A 15,531-nucleotide genomic window follows, 5' to 3' on the forward strand; every position below is an offset into this window, starting at 1 on the left:
GAAACTACAAGATCGAGTATCTTTACTAATTCTGTTAACATTCTAGAGAAACAATGAGATCCAACGTTTCCTTCTCCCTCGTCATGCATCGACCATTCCTGTTTTGGGAGATTTCTGAACTTTTCTGCATCTGGAAATCTTGTTTAATAATAATGTTTCTAAATAAATTAGATCTGCTCCCCTCTGATGATGTAATGAACTGTCATTAACTAAGTGTGGTAGTCTGAGGACATCAGGAACTGGCTTGGATAAAATGTTGTCCAAGGTAGGGTAATGCAATAAACAAAGAAAATTACGTATTAAAAGAATAACGCCATCCAATATCACAGGATATGATGGAAAAAGGCTAGAATTAAACCTATACCAGTTTAACTATATGCATGTGGTGGCTTTGGGTCCTGCTCCCTGCAGAAGGAATTTCCTGAGCAGCCCGAAGTAAATATTTGACAGTTCCAATCCTCAGTTTCAGAAAACTGTTAATTTGCCAGAACTGACGAGACGGACAAAAAGAGCATTGAAATGACCACCCTACCGAGCTCCTGGAGGCTCCCCCACCCATATATCGCAGAAAATAAAACTGCACAGCAAAACACCCTCCTGGCCGGACTCAATGAACAAACGCGTAACTCAATTAGCGAGTTAATTATCCATTAATTAGCGAATTAAGCCCCTCCTGAGGGACCCTGGGCCAGGGCGCCCCCTGGCGGCGGCCCAGGTGGAACTTTGGGCGCAGCTCGAGCGCAAGATCCGCGCCCAGGACGAGATCGTCCCCATCCCCGCCACCAACGGCTCCCTAAAACAGCATCTTCTCACACTTGCAGGGCACCAAACCGAAAAGCACCGGCTCTGTTTCGTATTCCATCGGGCCTTCAGGCACCTACTGCGCCCGCAAACACTTCACAAGTAACTCCAGAACACGTGTGCCCCACGGAGGCATCACGGTCTGACTTAAAACTCTCCGCAGACAAATAAAACCAATGTTCCCAACACGGAGCTGAGGAGAGCACCCGACAAACAGCAGTTTGGCTTTCAGTCGTTTCTTTAAATGACAACAAAGTTTTGCTAATAAATGATCGGCTCTCTTCTCTACCTGTGCTGGAGGGAGTTTCAGGCCGTGTTCAGCTGCGAGGGTATTTTAAGCAAAGGTGAAATATATTTAGAAACTGGGTTTTGGACAAACGCTTTATCAGCTAGAAATTTCAGCACAAAAGCATTCCCTTGCAAACATGCATGAGATCCCTCTGAAAAGTCTGGTCGGAAAATCTTTATAGCCAATATTTTGACGGCACAGTGCTTTTGATACACTTAAGTTACCTTCGTTCCTGCAGGATTCCTTTATTTTCCAATAAAAACATTCCTCTCTAACCAATCATCTCCGACTAAGTTCATTACACGAAGAAGAAATATTCAGTAAAACAAATACAACCTCAAGTCGCCTGGCAAGAGAAAACCCTGGGTAAGGAACAGCCTCTCCGGTACGAGCGCGGATCTTACCTCTTCAACTGTCAGAGGCATACAGATCCGGTACTCCTTCATGAGCATATTCCTGCTGCTCAGTGCGGACTGGCGAACTGCGAGAAAAGTGGGGATTTCTGCACAGAGATCACAACGAAAACCAAACACGGGAGGAAATAATCAAGCCTCTCTCTCTGTGCGCACTTGACAATGTGTCCACAAGACAGTAGCGCAACCATCCAGGAAGGCTGACCCAGCAAGAAGAGAAACCAACACAACCGCTTCTTTCTTCCAGTTCTTCCTCCTTCACGCTGCGATCATGGGAATCTCACGGACGCTCGCACCGAGATACGCTACCAAGTCTCAAACCCCCACCGCTCTCGCCCCAGCCGAAGACATCCGTCGGAAGTGCACGGAAACGCCGAGCTCTCTCGCGGCTGTGTCAAGACATGCCTGGGGCGGCGAAAAGAACAAACGAGCCGAAAATGTGGCTCTCGCCCCCGCCGCCGGCAGCAGCAGCACCGTGGGGCGGCAGGAGAGAGAGATGCGATGCTGAGTCCCGAGACAAAGGCTTCTTATAACGTTCCCCTCTGCCGGCTGCCAAGCGCGGCTCCCACCTCCCCGCCGCAACGCGGCTGCGGCCGCCGCGGCTCCCGCTGCGCTCGGGGCGGGGGCAGGGGGGGCAGCGGCGGGCGGGCGGCCGCGGGTCCCCCGCGCAGCCGCGGGCGGGCGGCGGTCACGGGCGGGCGGTATCGGCGGCGGCCCCGGCGGGGCTGGGCTGACATCAGCGGGGCGGCAGGAAGGAGGGAAGGCGGGGGGGACCGGGCGGGCTCAGCGGGGCCGGGCCGGGCCGAGCCGAGCCGCGGGGGCTCCGCGCTGCGCCCGCCGGAGCCTCCCGGGCGGGGGGGGACCGGCAGCGCCGAGCGCGGAGAAACCGCGGTTTGGGTTTATTCTTCCGCGGGGAGCGGTCGGGTTTGGGAAGTTTATTGCCCTGCGTGTGACCAGGCACCTTGCGAAGCGTTGGCGCCCCGCGAGCCCCGGGCTCGCAGCCGCCCCCCGGTACAAAGGAAAGGACAAGCGTGCGCTCGGTGCGGACACAGCACAGGATGTGGAGGCCTCACCCATTTCCCTTCTGGTCAGCCCTTCGTTATCAGCCAGCACATTTTGCAGCACAAATAAAACACTTTTTTTTTTTTTTTTTACCTTTTTTTTTTTTTTTTTTTTTTTTTACTTTTAAATGCCACACAGAAAGTTCAGTGAGAAAGCGCCTCCTTCCCAGTCGAACAATAAAGCCAGAGCCGTTTTAGGAGGGCTCCCCGCCTCCCTTAGTTGCAATTTGTTATTGAAATCGTCTTTTAATATGCTTGGAGGTTGTTTTTCTCAGAGACATTTACCCATCATTAAGTTACAACTTGAAATGCACTGGAATCCAATTCAGAAACTAGCTGAGAACCCCAAACTGTTACACAACCTCAGCATTTTATGCTTAAAATGCTCATCCTGCTGTTTCTCCTGTGCTCCCAGTGGCTATAAAGCCATTCTCTGGATTGCAGAGAAGCACTGTGACAGTAAGAGGAAAATACAAGGCACTGCACAGATAGTGGTAAAATATCCATCTGCATTTACATATCAATTATTTGCAAAAAAAAAAAAAAAGTGATGAAATGCTGTATTTGGGACAGCTAAAGATGAATTTATGTCTACAGTGAAATGTGTGTTTCATAACAAGAAAGAGCAAAAACCCCTCAGAATTTTATTGGTTCTGGATGTACATTTCAGAGCTGTGGGTATAATTCTTAGCCCAGAGGACACAGTGCCATCTCCTGGAGCCAACTACGTCCCTCTGCCAGCCCCTTGCAATAATGGCACAATATTTCACATCCCTGCCTTCCTAGGGAAGTGCAAACACCTACACAAAGAAATAAAAAATCTGGGAACTCTATTAACAGTCTGCATTTTCAACTGAGGTATGAACAATGTGTTTAATGAGACTTCTGTCTCAAATGTGACACAGCCATTTATAAATATGGAAACTGTGGCTATAATTCATAATGTTGGTACTGTATGTTCCTGAAATTCCACGCAAAATAGCCCAAACAAGGCAATACCTTGTGATTCTCACTGCAAGAAGGATGTTGAACTGCTGGAGTGAGTCCAGAGAAAGGAATGGAGCTGGGAAAAGGTCTGGAGCACAAGTCTTATGAGGAGCTGGGAGGGTTCAGCCTGGAGAAAAGGAGGCTGAGGGGGAAACCTTCTCACTCTCTGTAACTCCCTCTCAGGAGGCTCTGCTGCCAGGGAACAAGGGACACCGTGAGAGGAAATGGCCTCAGGCTGCACCAGGGGAGGTTTAGATTGGATACTGGGAAAAATCTCTTCACAGAAGCATTGGAACAGGCTGTCCAGGGAAGTGGGGGAGTCTCCATCCCTGGAAGTGTTCCAAAAATGTGTGGACGCGGCATTTGAGGACATTGTGGTGCTACTGGGTTGACAGTTGGACTTGATGATCTTAAAGGTCTTTTCCAACCTTAATGATAGACAAGGACACTGATTTCAATAAAACCCTGAGAAAGACTTAAACCATTTTGTCCCCTTTACGTGCTTTCAGCATGAACCAAACCTATAGCTCTGTGTACAATAACGAGGTGTGCAGATCTGTGGAAAGCAGTGTGTCAAATCCACAAGCTGCTTAAAATGGAAAACAAAACTACTTCCTATACCTGCAGTCACCCTGAACTTACTGCCAGAGGCACAGCTCAGTCTTGTGCTGGCTGCACATACACATGGGATAAAAGCAGTGCCCCTAAGGATGTCCCTTACAGCTCCCAGCTGTGATGACTGTCCCCAGCCTCTCTCCATGCACCACTTTTCCAGGGAATATGCCAAGACAGAAAACTTCCAGCTCCCACTGGCCAGACAGTGCCTGCCTCAATTTTGGGTCTTTGATTTCCACGAACTGGCAGAAATTACTACTCTTACCTCTGCAACACCCTCTCTAGGCTCAGTTGTGAAAATGAGACATTTTTCGCTCATCTTTCATTTCTGCCCTGAGGGGAAAAAGCCCATATGTTAAATCATGCTGAGGATGAACTCCAGATGGACTTGTGTCAGCAAAGTGTTGCTTCAGAATAAGAGACAGCAAAAGCCAAGCTATTTTTTTGGGCGAGTTTTGCTAATGACTTCTGAATAAGAATTTAGAGAATTTTTTTAGCCATCCAGGAAGTCTGCATTGGAGGCAAAAGCTGCCTCCTTGTCCCCCAGTAAACCCATGCAGGTAAAGGAAAACAACGATTGCAGTATGGATTAATTTTCTTCCTCTTTCACTCGCTGTCTGAACCAAATTACCGTGTATGGGACTATGTTCAATTAGATTAGTGTGTGACTTTCAACTTCCCTGGAAGCCATCACTCACAATCCATGAGCTGTAAAATTATACTAATGTTACAGTGAGCTAAAGGAATGAGATTTTAAAAATCCAAAGCTCTGTAAAAATTTGTGAATGGCCAGTTAAGAAAGAACAAGTGATGCACCCTGAGTGATACATGCGTGTATTTTCAGTACTTAGGTCAATTAAAATCAGCTAACAATGATTAAGGATAATGGATAAATTGTGTTAGGGGACTTTTTAAATCAAGTTTGAGTTCAAACAGAAAGTGATTCAAGGCCCGGGGTCTGTGCTTTGCTAATTGGAAGGCATGCATCAGGCACAGTTGCAAAATACAGTATTAGAGCTCTGAATCCATTTAATTGAATTACTCTGAATTTACAACAGTGCAGCAGATGGAGGAACTCAGTCTTAATTCTGTCAACAAAAGATTTAAAACAGTTATGTCAAATACCCCTTTGGCACAATGTGTTGGTCCATGTGCAGTGTAGTCTCAAAGTAACACAACACAAAATGTAATTTTGTGATAACTTATTCTTTCTGGGAATCTTAAATAACATCCAAAGATTCCCATGGTAGGGTGTCAGAACAAGGTGATTTTCAGGTCCCTTCCAACCCAAACCATTCTGTGATTCTGATTCAGGGCATTACCTGCTCAGCGTTTCTTTCTGAATTGTCTGCTTGCAAACACGAGGGAGTTTTTCTGGATTTCTTCAGGAAATGAAACTTCTGTGGTGGGTGACACTGCGCTGGGAGATGATGGCAACCCTCGTGCCCAGGCATGGATGGGTTCATCATCTCACAGATGGCTGTGGGGGGCTTCAGATCCATTCAGAGGGATGGGCTGAGGGGGGAATCCCCTCAGACGTGGGTGTTTTTAGGGGCAGATCCCCTCAGAGGCTCAGGAGGGGGGTGTCTCAGATTCCCTCAGGGGGTCTCAGGTCTCCTAAGGGGGTCTCTGATCCCCTCACAGGGTCAGGGGCTCTCAGATCCCCTCGGGGGAGTGTCAGCTCCCCTCACAATGTCAGGGGGTCTCAGCTCCCCTCACAATTTCAGGGGGTCTCAGCTCCCCCAGGGGGGTCTCCGATCCCCTCACAGTATCAGGGGATCTCAGCTCCCCCAGGGGGGTCTCAGCTCCCCTCACAATGTCAGGGGGTCTCAGCTCCCCCAGGGGGGGTCTCAGCTCCCCTCACAAAAGGGTCTCTCCGATCCCCTCACAGGGTCGGGTTGGGCGGGGCGGTTCCCTCAGCAGTAGCTCCGCCCCCTCGGCGGGTCCTGGCGCGCCCGGGGGTGTCCTGTGCAGCGCCTGCCTGGCGAGGCGCGGGGTCCTTGCCGGGGTTGTCCCCGGCGCGCCTGCGCGGCCCGGCCGGTGGCGGTGCTGAGGCGGCGGACGCGGCCATGGCGGAGGGCGGCGCGGAGCGGGCCGATGGCCGCATCGTCAAGATGGAGGTGGATTACAGCGCCACGGTGGACCAGCGCCTGCCCGAGTGCGAGCGGCTGGCGCAGGTGAGGCGGCGGGCGAGCTCGGCGCGGCGGACGGGCTGAGTCATGGCGCGCTAGGCCGCGCGGGGCAGAGCTGCGGCCGCGTCCTGCTCCCCCTCGGAGCGGTGCTGAGGGCGCCCGGAGAGGGACCTGGGTGCCGGGCTGGGGAAGGGGAGGAGAGGGACGGCTCCGCTGTTTCAGGGCTCTGTGGGAGATTGGTGCCCGAGCAGAGGGGTGCTTGGCACTGACCAGGCTCCCAGGGGCAGTGGGCACGGCCTCAAGGCTACCAGAGCTCCAGGAGGGTTTGGACAACTCTCTGAGTCACAGAGTGGGATTGTTGGGGTGTCTGTGCAGAGCCAGGAGCTGGACTTGGCTAATCCTTTGGGTCCCTTCCAGCTCGGGATATTCTGTAATTCTCAGGCGGGAGGAGCTGTCGGGTGAGGGGAGGGCCCGAGCGCCCCACAAGGGGTGCAGCCCTTCCCTCTGCCCCTGCCCGGGCACACGCGGGCTCGGTTGCTCATCGTGCGCCAGCGCTGCCTTCGTGTGACTGGTCCCGGGTATGGCTGGACAGGCAGCGCTTGGCATCCCTAAACTCGGGGATGTGCGAGCCCTGAAAGGCTGGAATGGAGGGACAGGGTCAGGGCAGGCTCTGGGGTGCCTCCCTCGGCTCAGCGGCTGTGTCTGTGCCCCCACCTGTGACCGCAGGGTGTGTTTTAAGGGCTTTTTTATAAAGGACTTGTTCTGTAGCCTGGAGATTCCTGTGCATCTCAGAGCTCAGAACAGGCAGAGTCACAGAATGGGTTGAGTTGGAAGGGACCATCAAGACCATCCCGTTCCACCCCTGCCACGGGCAGGGACACCTTCCACTAGCCCAGGTTGCTCAGAGCTCCATCCAGCCTGGCTTTGGGCGCTTCCAGGGATGGGGCAGCCACAGCTTCTCTGGTGTTGCAGTTTGCTGTCCCAGTAGGATGCATCTGACTCTTACGTGCTGCAAATCTGCCTTAGTCTGTCCTAAGCCCATTGTGTGGAGAGCAGGCACTGGGGTTTTATGCACAGCTCTGAGTAGGAGTGGACACCATGGCCGTGTTTCATCCTTACACAGCATGTAAATTCCGTGGCAGTGAGAGCACATCCCTCACAAACATTTTATGTAAAAGATTTCGGTAGGATAGCTACGTTTTAGAAGCAAATCTCACTTTCTCTGCTTTGTTACTCATTTTCTAGTTTCTGACTGTTTTTTGCAGCCCCACCATTGCCATGGGGTGATACAAAGTCACCCATATTAAAATTTTTGCAAGGTATTCTCTAGGTTTTACAATTTAGGACTAAAAGTGCACTGTGGTGTCTGTAACTCCCCTAAGCAAAGGCATTTATAGTTCTCAACCCCCTGCCAAAAAGGCAGGACTATTATAATTCCCTGTAGTTCATGCTTTGTGTAATACCCTGTAATTAAGATATGATGGATGTGGATGAAAGTAATAGTGGAATAATTTTTTTGGCCGAGGTGTTTTTAGTTGCATTTCTGTTCTCACTTCAAGCTCTGTTTTGGCCAGGGAAGAAATGAGTCTTCCACGCAGCTCAGTGAACATGAGCTCACCAAACCTGTCTGGAACCTGCTAAGTTTCTCTCTCAAGGCAGACAGCTTAGAGCATGTATTGTGCAAAAACAAAACTGTGCCTTTCCAGTTTAATGTCTGTGTAGGACCATGGATTTAAAGAGGGTGCTGTGTGTGTTTCCTGGTGAATGAAAAATGAATGTTCAGGCTGGTCTGTTGTTTTTACCTGGGTGAGAATTAGAGCTGCTCTCAGTTTAAACTGAATTATATTCTTCACTCATGTAGCTGATTCTCTGCCTGTCTTATTAGGAAGGAAGATTGCAAGAAGTCATTGAAAACCTTCTCTCCTTGGAAAAGCAAACACGGACGGTGAGTGGGACGTGGATATTCTGGGGTGTCAACACAGCCCTTGTTCCTGTGTTAAAGTCAGGAGGGGACTTGGAGTCTCAGTCTTGCATTTCTTTAGAAAGCAAATCCCTGAGGCCAGACACAGTAATTACTGCCCTGTGTGTAAGAGAAGTGCAGGTGCTGGAGGGGCTGCAGGTCCATCCCCCTGTGACGTGCTCTCGGTGTGTTCCAGGCGTCTGACATGGTCTCCACATCCCGCATCCTGGTTGCCATAGTGAAAATGTGTTACGAAGCGAAGGACTGGGATGCTCTCAATGAAAACATTATTCTTCTATCAAAGAGGAGAAGTCAGTTAAAACAGGTGAGTTTAATCCTTTGAAACAAAGGAAAAAAACTCCTTTTGGAGCTGTGTTATGTACCTGATTCTGTATGTAGGTACTCTGTGTGTGAAGATGGTGGTGCATCTTTACACTCTTCTACGTTCTTATGCGTTCGTGTTCAGATGTACATTTAACAGAATCACTGCAGTTTATTGTGATCAGATAAAGCGTGTGCTTCACACTTGGAAACTCTTTGGCATTCAGGCCTGTGTGAGAAATCAGCTGAAGGCACTTGCATTTAGGAAAGTGCAAAGTTTATTGCACTCTGTGCTTAGAGTGGCTTAATTAGAAGTCGGCAACAGGCAATTTTAATGACATTGTTTTAGGAAGAAAAAGGTTACCTGTCAGTGTGCAGAAACATTAAGAGTGTGTATGAAAGTAGAGTGTAGTTTAGTTCTCTGAATTGCACAGACTGCAGCTGAAGGCTTGGATCATTTCAGCTGAATTTTGAGGAACTTCTTGAGGAAGAAATTTCTAGAAGTTTCATTCTGGTTTTTTTAGAAGTAGGTATTTTAATAGTCATTGTACCGGCTTTGTCAGTGTTGTTACCAGTACATGTTCAGTGCTTGTCACAAAAGCATCAGTGAGAAGTGATCACCCCTCTTCCTTCCCTTGCTGAGGAATCTACAGGTGTCCTGAGGAGAAGGGTTAGTGCACACAGTGAAGATTCACCTCCCCTCAGCCGTGCAGGTCTTGGGGCAAACAGAGAAGTTCTGCCAGTCCGTGTGAGAGTTGTGTGGATTTGGCAGAGGAGGAGGAACTGCATGGAGTGGATTATTTTGAGTGTCCCTGGAAAAACTGAGATGAAGGGGATGACAGAACAGCATCACATTTGATCTGTAGCATCAGTCACTGGTGTCGTTTTACAGCTCGTTATGAACCAAAGTGAGGAGATGGATCTTGGGTGCTTTTTGTTGAAATGAGTCTCTTCAGTTTGATGTGACATTATTACTTACCTCTGAGTGTTATAATTTGACTACATTTGGGAAATCTGGACCCACAGTGTGTTTTTCCTTTCTCTTTTCATACCAGGCAGTTGCTAAAATGGTCCAGCAGTGCTGCACTTACGTCGAAGAAATCACAGACTTGCCGGTCAAACTGCGCTTAATCGACACGTTGCGAATGGTGACAGAAGGAAAAGTAAGATTTTGTTTTAAGACTGAGTGTCTAAAAGGCAGAATAAAAATGTTCATCTTTAAAAGCATAGCTCCCTAACATTATTTTTAATCCCGTTCAAGTAAGAGCAAAAGTAGTTTTTAAATTAACCTGAGAAGCCACGTACTGTATTTCTTTCCAAAAGAATGCAAATATTTTCCAGCTGTCATATTTAAATCATATGCTGAAACACTGGTCATGTTTCTATGATGATTAATGCATTCTAGAATTACAAAATGCCACTTATTTTTCGCTTTTTCAAATGTTATGTCCTTGTGATGTCAGATCTACGTGGAGATTGAACGCGCTCGCCTGACAAAGACTCTTGCAACGATAAAGGAGCAGAACGGGGAAGTGAAAGAAGCTGCTTCCATTCTGCAAGAACTGCAGGTAACACCTGGGAACTCAAAATTGCATCAGCAATAGCAATGAATTCTCACTGTTTGGGGATTAGTGTTTAGAAACTGCATCAGGTCCATCTGCAGAAATGCTGGAATGAGATTTTTGTTGGGGAAGGTGTAACTCAGCTTTAACTGCTTTTGGTACTCTCATGGGTTGGGTTGCAGAGAGTATTTACTCCACTTTCACCTGCTCTGTAATAGCTTTATTCTGTTGTTTGGTTTTGGTGTGTCCCCCTCTCCAGACTCTTCTGGCACAGCTAAGACTTGATTTGACTTTGAGTGTTAAATAGTTACATTTTCATTTCAGGTGGAAACCTACGGTTCAATGGAAAAGAAAGAACGTGTAGAATTTATCTTGGAGCAGATGAGACTCTGTCTAGCTGTAAAAGACTATATTCGGACTCAAATTATCAGCAAAAAAATTAATACAAAGTTTTTCCAAGAAGAAAACACAGAAGTAAGTCACTTGAGGATTTTTGTCTCTCCCTCTCCAATTCCAATTTTTATCTGACTTACCTCTCTTCAGGTCCAAGTGTTTTTCTCAATCCAGCTGAATTTCCTTTACCTGTCGTGGAGCTGTATTAATGTGACTCTTTGATAACTGTTTCAGAAACTAAAGTTGAAATACTACAACCTAATGATCCAGCTGGATCAGCATGAAGGCTCCTACCTCTCCATCTGCAAGCACTACAGAGCCATTTACGACACTCCCTGTATCCAGGCTGAAAGTGAAAAGTGGCAACAGGTAAAAAACTTGACACACAAAATATCTGTATTTTCGTGGGGCAAATACTCATTTCTTCCCAGATCAATGTGCAGCAGATGGAATAGCTCACCAGTCCGTTCTGAGTTTGGTTGTCTTTTATGGCTGTTTTAACAAATTGGCTTGTTTTCAGCTTAACAAGTTGAAACTTAACAAGTTGAAAGCAGATAGGATAAAGTTGATTTCAAAAGAATATTCATAACCAACATCTTCATTCTGTTGTCTTTGAAATCTCCAGAATGTCTGTTCTGTTTTGTGTAAGTCTGTTTTGTATCCAGCTGTGCAGGTGTGGTCTGAGTGGTGCAGTTGTGTGTGCAGTACAGATGGCAGGTGTTTGAAAAGGGGTTTTTAATGTATTAAATACTGGGATTTTAGCTGACCTGTACCAATTTAAATGCATCGCTGTGAATGAGGGTTTGTTTCTGCAGATGGCATCAATTTTCTTCTTAACTTAATGGAAAAAAACCCACTTTTTTCTCTCAAACAGGCACTGAAGAGTGTTGTTCTTTATGTTATCCTTTCACCTTATGACAATGAGCAATCTGATCTGGTGCACAGAATTAGTAGTGACAAAAAGCTAGAAGAAATCCCCAAGTATAAGTAAGTGTTTCTAATAAACAATTCTTAAAGAAAAATGTAATAGCAAGTGAAATCTCTTTAAGCAACTCAGAATTTAAGGGTGTGTGAAAAATACCGTAAAAATGTCATGATTGTGCAACTTGTACATGAAAATGGGTATCTCTTTATAAAAGATTTTCTAATTAGAAAAAGAGTCTGATTTGAGCTGCCCCCTGACAGCATGAAGTATCAGGGTATATTCAAGAACAATGAATATTCATGTTAATAAAAATAAAACATTTCAAATTATGCCTTTGATCTATTTTAAGTGTGAACTAAGCCTTAGTAACACAGGATTGTAACCCAACTTTCCTAAACCCTTTAGAGACCTCCTAAAACTATTTACCACCATGGAGCTGATGCGGTGGAGTGCCCTAGTTGAAGAATATGGGAAAGAGTTGAGAGAAGGATCCCTTGACAGTCCTGCCACAGATGTTTTTGGGTGTACAGAGGAAGGTGAAAAGAGATGGAAAGATTTAAAGAACAGAGTTGTGGAACATGTAAGTCTGACTGGAGCTGTGTACTCAGTGCCTTGGCTAAAACTGCTTTTTGCTTCCTGTATTGTAACTACAAAGAAAACCAAAAAAAGTAGGTAGTAAAGCCTTTCCTTTTGTGTTGTAGTTCAACACTTTATTTGCTTGTATATCTTCGTTATATTACTCTTATTTGTAGTATTGGCACAGTTGTCAGGAAAAAGAGCATATTGCACTCAAATGGTGAGATTTAGCATTCGCATTTGAATAGAACAGAAACTTTAAAGTCTTGCTTTGTATTAAGTTGTTGATTTCTTTTCTCAAGAATTTGTCACATAGAGACTGTTACACCTTTTATTAACAAAAGAGCTGTTTGTTCACAGCTCCCTCCCACGCCCCATGCCGGGCTGCAGTTAGAGCACCACAGTTCCTAATCTGCTTTTAACATGGACTTTTATATTTTTGCAGCCTGCTTCAATTATTTTTTGCACATAACCCTCTACTCTGAACACTTTTATTCCAGAATATTAGAATAATGGCTAAATATTATACCAGAATTACAATGAAGAGAATGGCACAGCTCCTGGATCTGTCCGTTGATGTAAGTGTGGTTTTGCTTCTCCTTCTTTCCTCAGGGGTGTGGAAGTGTTTGTGTGTGGATGCTTTTCCTCTCCTTTGCTTGTCACGTGCCTTGCTTTCATATCTGTGTAGCCAAGTACTCCAAAGTGTAAAAGTCTGTATTCAATTTTTAATTTCATGGAAAATAAGCAGCTATAGGTCAAATGGAAAAAAAAAAAGGGGGTTTTAAAGTGCAATATTGTTACAGCTGTATTTGTTAGGTATAAAGGAAATCTTGTTCCTGGTGCTTTTGTGCTGTTTGGGAGCAATTCTGATGTTTTGTAGCTAAAAATTCGACTATTAATTAACTATTAATTTGACCCAGTGCTGTTTGTCTTTCCAGGAATCGGAGGAGTTCCTGTCTAACCTAGTAGTTAATAAGACCATCTTTGCTAAAGTAGACAGGCTGGCAGGAATTATCAATTTCCAGAGGCCTAAGGACCCCAACAATATCCTCAATGACTGGTCTCACAAGCTCAACTCCCTCATGGCCCTAGTTAACAAAACCACCCATCTCATTGCCAAAGAAGAGATGATCCATAACCTGCAGTAAGGTGCCTCAATAATCTCAGTGCTTTTAAAGAAGGCATTAAATCTTCATAATAGAGACTATTATTACAAGTGTGTATATGGTTTGTTTTCTCCCTGTCAAGCCTTCCTGGTCTAAAATTTAGAACATAATTCTGAAATTCCTGTTGACAATTAAGTTCCCTTGATTATTCATTCAGTTGTTAAATGTTTTTTGCTACAATTGGTGAAAGAACATAATAAAACTGTATTGCCTGTATAATAATGGTCTTGTGGTTCCTTTTTTTCCACGTGTACCCTTACCTGTCTAACACATAATTCTGTGGTTATTTCATTACAGGACTATTTTTGAGGCTGTGATTGAGAGGATTTACTGTAAATAATAAAATCATAAGGGTTTATAGAGCTAACTTCTATAATATTGTGAAGTTAAGATACTGTTTAAACAAAATTCTGGATGTTTATGCTCAAGAATAATGCTATTTCTTGTGATTTGGTATTACAGTTAAGACTTTAATTAATTCTGAACTGACAGAGCAATCAATTCATGACTAAGTACCTAAATCTTGTCTGCTTGGTGCAAGTCACTCATTGCCCCTGTGTTGTTGTTGTACTTTTTAATGGCTACAATAGCAATTAATCAGTTACTTTAAAGCTTCTGCTTATCATTGTGTGTTCCATTCAGAGAAGAAAATGCCCTGTTTAAATATTTGCTTTAACCTCCTGTAATGGAGGGAAGTTGTGGACCTTTCCCCACGTCCCTGGGCTGGTTTTTAGGGAGGTAAAATAGCACAAATAGTATGGTAAGAATCAATGGAACTTTGCTTGAATTTGCTCCGGTTTTGAATGCTTTTTAATGCTAGCCATAACCACTCTGCTCATAATGAATTATGTAAATGATGTATCGAGATGTGCATAAACCCCATCTGCTCACAAGGACGCTGAACTTCATTACACCAACGCTCTTATCATGTCAATACACGGGAAGTCTGCAAACTTCAGGCAGGGATTTCGAGTGAGGGAGGCCTGTGAAGGGACAGGAAAAGATGGAAGCCTGTGAGCAGTGATTTGCTTGGGAAATGCAGACTTTGGACATGCTTCTGGGAGATTTGGGAATGTCATTTTGGAGGCTTGTAACTTGAAAAGCCCCCCCAAGCCAGCTCGCTGCGTCTGAGCATCAGACAAGCAGGTGAACTATCGGTGAGGGAAGGGAGAGATTGGAGCAGCTGTTCAGAATGCACAGAATGTCACCATCTCACTTCCTAACTTGCATTAGAATCTCCATGGGACAAGTTGTGTAAAACCTTGTCACAGCCCTGGCTGAGTGTGGGATGTTCTGGTCCTTAGGAGGCCTCAGGAGCAGAAGAAAACCCTTATCCTGCCCGGAGAAGGGACAGAGTGACTTAAACCCCAGCCCATCTGCTGGAAACAGGCAAGAGCCATCAGAAAGGAGAACAATGGGTCATCAGGGGAAGTGGGAACTTGCCTCTCCCTGTTCTTATCATAAACATTTTCCTGCCATTTGCAATCTGCTCTGGAATCTTCAGCCCCCCAGCGTTTAAGCTTATCCGCCCTGATGCTTCCAGCAGATGAGATGTGCTGGGCCTGTTTCCCCAGCCAAGCCTCTTGTCCTTTCTATCCTGCAGTGGAATGGTTCCGTGTTCCTGGCCCTGCTTCCTGAGGTTCTTGCAGATTCTCCTTGCAGGAACTCCCTCTCTGGCTCTATCCCTCTATGCTGCCTTAGGTTGGATTTAGAGCAGGAGTTTTTGGAGAAAGGAGATGGTTTGTCCCCCCCTCACAACTACTTTTTGCTGTCAGCATTGGAAAGAACTTACCCTTGGACAGCCCAGGTATCTCTTTAAACTCGATTCAGAGGGATTTATGAAGGTTCACCTTCATGGTCTGTATTCCTGCCAAAGATCCACAGTGATCAGGCTTTCTGCCTTGTGATCCAAACCAGATTTTTGTTCTCCCTTAAATCACCTTGGTCTTGTTTTGGAACACACTGCCCAAGGCAGACTCCCTCCCTCCCTCTGTCCTGAGTGAGACATTCCTGCTGTGTACTCAGAACTTGGTGCCAGGAGCAAGAATCCCTCAGGTTTCCCTCCCCACACACCAAATTTAAAAGTTTTAAAACAAAATTGTAGAATTATAAGCTGTAGGGTAAGTCCAACTGAGTGGAAAACAATCTATTTAGCCTGAAGTTTGGTTTTAAAGGGGGTTTTGTTTGTTTGCAGGCTACTATTGATGAAAATGAAATGAGTGTATCGGGTCTCTCTGGAAAAGGTTTCCACAATCAGGTTCCTAGGAAAAAAGCTGTGAACTTCTGGTGCCAGTTCATCTCAGGGAGGCAGATCCATGTCAGCCAGAGCT

The 15,531-nt window shown here is 45.9% G+C and overlaps 1 protein-coding gene across 2 annotated transcripts; it reads left to right on the forward strand.

Annotated features, from left to right (window-relative positions):
* Positions 1-6,198: 6,198 nt before the first annotated feature.
* PSMD12 (proteasome 26S subunit, non-ATPase 12) lies at positions 6,199-13,420 on the forward strand. 2 transcript variants are annotated; one of them, XR_003571936.1, is made up of 11 exons: positions 6,199-6,343; positions 8,184-8,243; positions 8,455-8,583; positions 9,635-9,742; positions 10,043-10,147; positions 10,466-10,615; positions 10,769-10,903; positions 11,409-11,521; positions 11,865-12,039; positions 12,481-12,613; positions 12,974-13,420. XR_003571936.1 is itself a non-coding variant. In XM_027890365.1 (11 exons), the coding sequence occupies exons 1-11, from the start codon at positions 6,236-6,238 to the stop codon at positions 13,181-13,183; spliced, it is 1,371 nt and encodes a 456-aa protein (XP_027746166.1). In that variant the 5' UTR covers positions 6,199-6,235; the 3' UTR covers positions 13,184-13,417. The 2 variants fall into 2 exon arrangements, 1 of the variants encoding a protein (XP_027746166.1); XM_027890365.1 differs by having other exon boundaries at positions 12,536-12,613; positions 12,974-13,417.
* Positions 13,421-15,531: the final 2,111 nt, after the last annotated feature.

This window comes from Empidonax traillii, unplaced genomic scaffold (genome assembly GCF_003031625.1).
Source record: "Empidonax traillii isolate 1590-97213 ecotype Southwest subspecies unplaced genomic scaffold, ASM303162v1 scaffold286:size1162393, whole genome shotgun sequence".
NCBI classification, from domain to species: Eukaryota; Metazoa; Chordata; class Aves; order Passeriformes; family Tyrannidae; genus Empidonax; species Empidonax traillii.

Bases quoted from the DNA above. Each gene is read 5' to 3' on its own strand.
- PSMD12 (XM_027890365.1), top strand. From the start codon at position 6,236: ATGGCGGAGGGCGGCGCGGAGCGGGCCGATGGCCGCATCGTCAAGATG. The intron at 10,616-10,768 runs GTAAGTCACTTG...TAACTGTTTCAG, and splicing joins TCCAAGAAGAAAACACAGAA to AAACTAAAGTTGAAATACTA. The intron at 10,904-11,408 runs GTAAAAAACTTG...TCTCTCAAACAG, and splicing joins AAAGTGAAAAGTGGCAACAG to GCACTGAAGAGTGTTGTTCT.